The 9,648-nt window shown below is 42.7% G+C and overlaps 1 protein-coding gene across 1 annotated transcript in view; it reads left to right on the top strand.

Moving 5' to 3' along the window:
- Positions 1-292: 292 nt before the first annotated feature.
- Positions 293-9,648, top strand: part of IL13RA2 (interleukin 13 receptor subunit alpha 2) — a gene marked incomplete at its 5' end in the record, with an annotated part of 91,719 nt that continues 82,363 nt past the window's right edge. The window contains 2 exons of the mRNA XM_082264153.1: positions 293-335; positions 3,642-3,765. Of these exons, the coding sequence (XP_082120279.1) occupies positions 293-335; positions 3,642-3,765 (167 nt within the window). The remainder of the gene's footprint in view (positions 336-3,641; positions 3,766-9,648) is intronic.

Below are 9,648 nucleotides of genomic sequence, written 5' to 3'. Positions count from 1 at the left end.
GGTGGCAGCAGAGAGGGAATGGGATGAGTGGCAGCAGGGATGAGATGGGATAGTTGGCAGCAGGGATGGGATGGGTGGCAGTAGGGATTGGGTGGGTGGCAGCAGGGATGGGATGGGATAGGTGGCAGCAGGGGTGGGGTGGGATAGGTGGCAGCAGAGATGGGATGAGTGGCAGCAGCATGGGATGGGGTGAGTGGGATGGGGTGAGTGGCAGCAGGGATTGGATGGGTGGCGTCAGGGATGGGATGGGATGAGTGGCAGCAGGGATGGGATGAGTGGCAGCAGGGACGGGATGGGTGAGTGGCAGCAGGAATGGGATCAGCTGAGTGGCAACGGTAATGGGATGGGAGGAGTGGCAGCGGTGATGAGATGGGATGAGTGGAAGCAGGGATGGGATGAGATGAGTGGCAGCAGGAATGGGATGAGTGGCAGCAGGGATGGGATGAGTGGCAGCAGGAAATGGATGGGATGGGTGGCAGCAGAGATGGGATGGGTGGCAGCAGGGATCGAAGGAGTGGCCGCAGGAGTGTGATGGAAGGAGTGGCAGTAGGGATGGGATGGGATGAGCGACAGCAGGGATGGGATGGGATGAGTTGCAGCAGGGATTGGATGAGTGGCAACAGGGATGGGATGAGTGACAACAGGGATGGGATGGGATGAGCGTTAGCAGGGGTGGGATGGGATTAGTGGCAGCAGGGATTTGATGGGTGGTACCAGGGATGGGATGGGAGTAGTGGCAGCAGGGATTGCATGGGTGGCAGCAGGGATGGGAGGAGAAGAGTGGCAGCAGGGATGAGATGGAAGAAGTGGCAGCAGGGGTGGGGTGGGAGGAGTGGCAGCAAGAGTGGGATGGGATGAGTGACAGCAGGGAAGGGATGGGATAGGTGGCAGCAGGGATGAAATAGCAGCAGGGATGTGATGTATGCCAGCAGGGATGGGATGGGATGAGTGGCAGCAGGGATGGGATGGAATGGGTGGCAGCATGAATGGGATGAGTGGCAGCAGGGATGGGATGGGTGGTAGTGGGGATGGGATGAGTGGCAGCAGGGATGGAATGGGATTAGTGGCAGAAGGGATGGGATGGAATGAGTTGCAGCAGGGATTTGATGGGATGGGATGGGTGACAGCAGGCATGGAATGAGTGGCAGCAGGGATGAGATGAGATGGGTGGCAGCAGGGATAGGATGAGTGGCAGCAGGGATGAGATGAGATGGGTGGCAGCAGGGATGGGATGGGAGGAGTCGCATCAGGGATGGGATAAGATGGCTGGAAGCAGGGATGGGATGAGATGAGTGGCAGCATGGATGGGATGGGAAGAGTGGCAGCAGGGATTGGATGGGTGGCAACAGGGATGAGATGAGTGGTAGAAGGGATGGGATGGGTGGCAGCAGGGATGGGGAAATGGGATCAGTGGTGATGGGATAGGATGAGTGCCAGTGGTGATAAAGCGGGAATAGGGATGAGATCAGTGGCAGTGCCATCCCCCCATCACCTCTATGGCAGGGGGGATAGGGATGAGATCTTTGGGAGGATAGGGATGAGACCTGTGGTGGTGTGTGTATGTGTGGGGGGGGGGGGGGGCATGCCCGGAATTGACCTCACCGTAGCTTTGCCATTCAAGCGAACCCGAAAGGAAGACCGGGGGAAGATGGAAGCCTCTGCAGCTTTGACAGCGCACCGCTGGAGGGCTTCATTTCAAGGTAAGTCTTTCATAATGTGCTAGTATGTAGCACATATGTATGTAGCACATATGCTAGTATATGCATACTAGCACATTATGGCTTCACCTTGCAGGGAAAAAGTAATTATTTTTATTTTAAAAGTTTACTACCGCTTTAATCTATCCAAAATTAAAAAAAAGTTTTTCCTTTAGTTACACTTTAGCGTTTATGTAAACCCTTACCTTGTAAAACAACTCTAAAACATTATATATATATTTTTTTTTTTTTTTAATAAGTGATCACATCTCAGCTACATAAGGAGAGAGGTAGGGATGGAGACTCCTTGTGATGATGGGGAGGTTGGCAGGCGCAACGGCTTGAACAAAGCACAAACACAGTACAATGTAAAGTGCAGAGACAAAATTCACAGTGAGGAGCTGTTCAGGGGGCATGTCAGTAAGATGCAGAGAAACAACATTGCACAGATCTTCCCAGTGAAAAGCTGTGCCGGGGGATGTGTCAGTAGAAGTCTGACAACTGAAGTACAGGCAGGCAGGCTGTGCTTCCAAGTAGAATGCAAAGAAGAAAAAACTGACCACGCTGGGACTGATGCATTTCCATGCCTAGTGTGGTCAGTTTAAAATCGGAAAACATGGGGTCTGGTAGAACCATCAGTTATTTCATATAAATGAAACAATGCAAAGAGAACAGGATACTTTTTAATACACATACATTCTATAACAGACACATATCAGAAATATGAAATGTTGGGGGAACATACACAGTCTTTTTTCAGGTAACATTTATTAAAGTGACATGAGGGTCACTTTAGGATAAACACTTCAGTTATAAAGTGGAACTTCACTCTCTCATTCAAAATAAATTATTTTTAATCATTGTGCTGCTAGCATTAGTAAATAGATAGGAAAGTATATCCTATTTAGGTGTTTTAAACTCTTTTTTTTTTTTTTTTACATTTCTTCAGTTACTCCCTGGTTTCTTGCCTAGGCAAGTGATGCCATACATCCCAGGAGTCTTCAGGAGGGGAGGAGGAGGGATTTATCTCAACTAAGCACACCATCCTGCCTGTATGCCTGAGCTAAGGGCAGATGGATTCCAGGATGTAAATGGTGCATGCATCATTTGCCCATACTCAAGATGACCATGGCCAGAATGCCAGGGGATGTTTTTCAAAGTGATTTCTCAACAACATAAAGCATGGAGACCTGGATGAGTAGGGGGGTTTGCTTTGAATATTAAAGCGGTAATATACTCCGCTTTTTAATTTTTACCTACAGGTAAGCCTATAATAAGGCTTACCTGTAGGTAAAATGAATATCGCCTAAACCTGCAAGGTTTAGGAGATATTCACCCTGCATGCAGCCACTGACACCAGCGGCACATGCGCTCTGAGAGTCTGGCGTATCTTGCTGGACCTTCAGGGTTCCTTGCCGGAAAGTGAATTTCGTGCATGCATGGGAGTGACCTCATTGCAGCTCCAGCCACTCACAGCACCGGAGCCACTGAACCTAGAAGAGACGCCGATGGAACATGTCAGCTCCCTCAGCGGTGTCCGGGCGATGGGGCTTCGTTCTATGGTAAGTATTTCATAGTGTGCTAGTATGCGATGCATACTAGCACATTATACCATAGTCCTGCAGGGTTTTTTTTTTTTTTTTTCCACAGGGCATACAACTGCTTTAAAAGGAGTTAAATAGAGTTTTTGGTGCTCAGATGCAGCGAAGATCCACTTTAATTAAAACGCTGTGATACCTGTTAATTTAATTTTTTTTTTTTCTCTTTAAAATGGGAATGCTTACATGGTATGGAATACTGTGCCAATTTTTCTAAGCAATGAAAGGGACGTTTACTACTTCCTGATAAGCACATGGATAGTAAGTGATAAAGTCATGACTCATGATAATATGTATTACTGTGTAATAATGATGTTGAAGTTTTTTTTCTACAATTGGGTGTTAGCTACTTGCAATCACTTCCCTCCTTTGACCACACCTCTCCCCTTTGCATACATAAATCTCTTCTACAACTGTACACTGACAGCAGCAAGAGGCACAGCAGTGGATGCTGATCCAACTAGCACTAGGTGAGTGTTATTCAGCTACTGGCTTCAGAAGGGATATTAGAAGCTGCTGCTTTTCTAAAGTACATTTTAGTAATGGAAAACAAAATAATGATTTGTTGATGTAACACCTTTCTAATCTTTACTTTCAATGAAAAGAAAGAGAAGGATAATAGTAAAAGGAATCATTCAAGATAAGCTGTATATTCCTTTATTTCTTCTAATGTGTACACATTTTTGATTTTCTACAATATTGTCCTTTAGCAAGTTGCCCTAACAAATATGTTAACGAGCTATCGTAAATATTTGATAAATGATATATAAATTTGCTAAAGTATATTATTTCATTTACAGTTTAGGTTATAAAATAATCTATCCAAATCTCAGGAGATAAATTAATATGTTTTACATTTTTTAGCTGAATATTTTTAAATTCCATTATTTAACTATTCCCCCCCCCCCCCCCCGTGTATCCAGAGCAGTTTCTGGATACACATTATTTCTGATTGCGTATAATGATGCTTTTATAGTCTATCTAAAGAAATAACATGTTTTTAGAGATGTGAGGAATTTATTTCTTTATAAGTATTATTTCTGATTGAGTATTTATTTATCTTTATTTATTTATTGAGTATTTATTTATTTACATATATATTTATTTATATATTTATTTATATATTTATTTATATATTTATTTATTTATTGAGTATTTATTTATTTATATATTTATTTATTTATATATTTATTTATTTATTGAATATTTATTTATCTTTATTTCTTTATAAGTAATATTTCTGATTGTGTATAATGACGCTTTTATAGTCTATCTAAAGAAATAACATGTTTTTAGAGACGTGAGGACTTGCTGATCTTCTAAACATTGCTTAGCTGTTAAGCCCCGTACACACGTACCGATGGTCGGCATACAAATGTTCCTCTTTTCTCCCCGGGATGTCGGTGTCTGTTGAAAAGTGCAAAGACAGCACAAGGACAGCACAAGAATTTTGTCTGCAGACTTCAGCTGACTGCAGAAGTGATGTCATGTAATGGTTAACTTTCCCTGTGTTTTTAATTTTCTGAGCATGCCCAGTCTTGCAAATCTGCGGTCTGTCGGCCGAATTCTGTACTGACAGGCGAACAATCGGCCGCTCTGGTGTCGGCATACAAAAATTTTCATGTTTGCACGAAAGACTTTTGTCCGCGGATTGTGCGCAGACATCTGTCGGAGGCACCATACTAACACGCGTACAATCGGCAGATCTTTCGTTCGCCGACGTTTGTATGCCGACGATCGGTACGTGTGTACGGGCCTTTATACTAATCCAGTGGCTTCAATATTACGTAGTATGTGACCTTGGCAGAAGTTGCAAAGCTCTGACATTTTTCTGATTTCACATGCTGCATACTTGGTCAAAGTTAATAACACAGAAAGTATTAAAGTCAGAGACAGTCAAGCAGCTACCATTATTCAGAACTGGGTCAGCAAGGGTTTTTTTTCAATGTGTATGTTCAGAAAAAAAGTTAAGTTTTGCATATAGTGGGGAAAGAATAGAAATTTTTTCAGGTTTTCACTGGTACTCTTAGCTCCATAAGTGCCGGTTCACATTTGTGCGATCACAGAGATCGCATGTAATTCGGAGCGCACTGCTCCTAAATCACATGTGATGTCTGTGCGGTGCAAATTTCAGCCATACAGTTTGTATGGCTGAATTCGCACCGCAATCGCATTAAACACGCACATGACCCTTTTTTAATTGGATCGCATGGTGGTTCACACTAGTGCGATCTGATTCTGTGCGAACTTCCAGATCGCACTGCGATATGCGATCTCAACTGGGGGTGTCGTTAACTTTTAATTGACACCCCCTGCGTATCGCATATGGCAGTGTGAACTGCCAGGGGTGCGGATGCGATGCAGGAACACGCTGCATATTCGCAGCGTTCCCGCGTCGCAGAAGTGTGAACCGGGACTTAGAGAGATTTCTATATATACATTTATTGAAACCTAGTGTAAAAACCTGAAAAAAATCCCTTTTTTAGGAATGCACATTTTGCTGGAGTCAGACCAACAAGCTGTAAGTTATTACAGTTTAAGGGTCCACACTAGTGCGATGACAGACATCGCATGTGATTCGCACCGCATTGCTGTGCAGATCACATGCGATGTCTGGGCAATGTGAATTCAGCCAAACAGTTGTATGGCTGGACTCACATTGGATTCACACGAAAAAAAGGTTCAGGAACTTTTTTTCCCCCTGCACTGGAATCGGATTGCATGGGTGTTCACACCCATGCGATCCAATTCCTGTCTATATTGACAGTTTGCACTGAGATCTGCAAACCGATCTAGGGGTGTCATTATCTTTGTATTGCAGGGGTTCGCAGAGGGCAGTGTGAATTGCCTGTGGGGGAGATACGATTCGGGAACTGGCACTGCAATCGCACTGGTTCCTGCATCGCAATAGTGTGAACTGGGGCTAAACATAATCATTGCCCTGTACTTCCCTATTGAAGAAGCATCCTGTCTGGTCCTTCTCTTTAGTGGGAAATGACATAAAATGGTATTTCTAAGCATTTCTAGAATATCTCAGCTGTGATGGGAAGAGATGGAGAACCAAGAAATGTCGAGGTACAATGCTGATGTGCTGCTGAGCAATGGGCGGGTGTGCGCAACACGTTCTAGGGTCAGTGTGCTGTTGAGCAATGGATGAGAGCATAGAGACATTTCCATGGACATTTATGATACTCATTTGCAGTGGGGTTTTCAGGAAAACATTAGAATTAGGGAATGGAGAAAGTGATATTCCCTGGGACACTGCACTTCTAGTTTGCAAATGAGAAGAGTGATATCTCAACGTAAAATTATTGCTGCGAAACAAGCGCATTTCCAAGGACATTTAGACTGATTTACTGAAGGAGTTACGTTTCTTCATTAAACATATTGTATGAGTTTTGACTTCAATTATCCAATTATGTGAAAAGCAATTTCCTATTCTTCTAAAATGCCACATCTGAGTATTGGGTATTCCAAGACTGAATACATGAATTGAATATTAACTTACTCCATTAACCACTTCAGCTCCGGAAGGTTTTACCGACTCAATGACCAGGCCATTTTTTGCGATTCAGCACTGCGTTATTTTAACGAAAAATTGCGCGGTTGTGCGACGCTGTACCCAAATACAATTGATGCCCTTTTTTTCTCCCACAAATAGAGATTTCTTTTGGTGGTATTTGATCACCTCTGTGGTTTTTAGATTTTGCGCTATAAGCAAAAATAGAGCAACAATTTTGAAAAAAACGCCATATTTTTTTACTTTCTGCTATAAAACATTCCCAATAACAAAATGATAAAAATTATTTTTTTTTTATCAGTTAGACCAATTTGCATTTTGCTACATATTTCTGGTAAAAAAAAATCCCAAAAAGAGAATTTTAATTGGTTTGCACAAAAGTTATAGCGTTTACAAACTATTGGATAGATTTTTGGGCTTTTTATTTATTTTTTTGTTTTTATTAGTAATGGCGGCAATCAGCGTTTTTTTAGTGGGACTGCGGCAATGCGGCGGACAGATCGCACCCCTAACTGACATTTTTGACACTTTTTGGGGACCAGTGACATTAATACAGTAATCAGTGCTAAATATTATGCACTGTTAGTGTATAAATGACACTGGCAGGGAAGGGGTTAACAATGGGGGTGATCAAAGGGGTTAATGTATGCCTTAGTATGCTTGCTCACTGTGGAAGGGAGGTTCTGTGACAGGCACAGAGAGGTTGGGGGTTTCAGCTTAGCTGAAACTTTTGATCTCTCCCTGCCTGTCTGACAGAAGACTCACCTGCTTTGTTTACATAAGCAGGCGGGTCTTCTGTCAGTTTCTCTGATGATCACGAGAGGCCAGCAGCAATCGCCGCTGCTCCTCCTGCGGCAGGGCGACTCGGTTGCGCAAAATCACGTAGCACTACGTGATTTTGTGCACGAGGTCTCGCGCCACCAGATCCGTTTAGACACAGCGGGAGCGCGGCTCTGGTGGCGCGAGACCTCGTGCACAAAATCACCTAGTGCTACGTGATTTTGCGCAACCGAGTCGCCCTGCTGCAGTAATACTACGGTGGGTGGTCGGCAAGAGGTTAATTAATCAGCCCAATTATGGTGCTGAATGGGGTAAATGTAAACTATGAAAGGGTACTGTAAAATAACTTTTCGTTGGGGTGTTTTTTTCAGTGATTGACAATTGGTTAACAATTCATAGATTACAGCTATAAAGATAACATCCTGCAGTGATTCTGAGAAAGCAGACCAGAAAGAGATTTTTGGCATAGTTTCAGCACCGATTTAGAGCGCCTTGACCTGAAATGTTTTCCAGAGAAACATACTGTACTGCAAAATGTTTTACTATCAATATCTCCTTGATGTTACTATGAAATTCTGCCATATATGTCTTATACTGACAAATTGTATATCCAGGGATCCTGAAAGTTACATTTTTGAATTACATTTAAATGTCCATATGTTTGCATTTTCCTTTTACTCTTTATTTTTTTTAAAGATTTGTCTGGGAGGGTTTTTTTTTTCTTTTTTTTAACTGTATACAAGCGAGTTTAATTAGCTTAAAAGTATAGCTGCAGAGCACTGGGGGGTTGTTCTTATAATTGATTAAAAGGGTATCTTTGCTTTCATGGAAAAATAAAATAGATACAAAATATTGCATATTGCTACATAAGCCGTTTTGTATTTTAAAAATGACCTTTCCTTTTCCATCTGCAGTCACTTTAATTTTTTATAAAAATCAATGCCATATGGCAACCTGAAGCACACAATGCCCCCAGAAATGTAATTTTCTTGTGCTTGTGTGATTGGTTCACTAATTTTACCAGAAGACTGCCAAGTCACATTTAGGCATCTCCTGCATAGAAATGTTTGTTTGTTTGTTTGTACAAGGGTTAAATATTTCTAAAAGGGATGCCAACATTACAGCATTTATCTTTAGAACACTTAGAGCACACTAGCTGATTATGATTAACCAGTACTTCCTTCCCATTTAGAGTTACTTTTTAACCATTTGCCTACTTTTACCCCCTGCCTGCCCAGGCCAATTTTCAGATTTCAGCGCTCTCACACTTTGAATGACAATTGCACGGTCATGCAACACTGTACCCATATGACATTTTTATCATTTTTCTTTCACACAAATAGAACTTTCTTTTGGTGGTATTTAATCACCACTGTTTTTTTTCTTTTGCTAAACAAACAAAAAAAGACAGAAAATTAAAAAAAAAAAAAAGGTTTTCATATTTTGTTATAAAATTTCATAAACAGATTATTATTATTATTACTTTTACTCCTTCACTAATGTGTGCTGATTAGGTGGCAATAATGGGCACAGATAGGCACTGATAAGCTGCACTGATGTGCACTGGAAGGTGGCACTGAAAGGCACTGATGAGGCGGACTGGTGGACACTGATCAGGACGCACCGATGAGGCTGCACTGATAGGTGCCAATGGTGGGCACTAATAGGTGTCACTGATAGGCGGAACTGATAGGTAGCAATGATAGGTGACACTGGTGATGGGGGACTGATGGGCACTGATTGGCAGTTATGGGCACTAATAGGGGGCACTGGTGGGCACTGATTAGCAGTACTGATGGGCACTGATAGATGGTACTGGTGGGCACTGATTATCAGTACTGATGGGCACTGATAGATGGCACTGGTGGGCACTGATTTGCAGCACTGCAAGGCACTGATTAGCGGCACTGGAGGGAACTGATGTGCACTGTGTGGGACCGATGTCCCTTTAGCAGAAGCCAGTTAACAGCTTTTTTCTTTTCTTCATGCTGACAGGGTAAGGGGGAAAAAAAGCTGATAAACGGCTTCTGTTTACTTCCGTGTTCAGCTGTCA

The sequence above is a fragment of the Pelophylax lessonae genome (genome assembly GCF_965119305.1).
Source record: "Pelophylax lessonae genome assembly, chromosome: 7".
NCBI lineage: Eukaryota > Metazoa > Chordata > Amphibia > Anura > Ranidae > Pelophylax > Pelophylax lessonae.
This window is presented reverse-complemented; position numbering and strand designations above follow the sequence as displayed.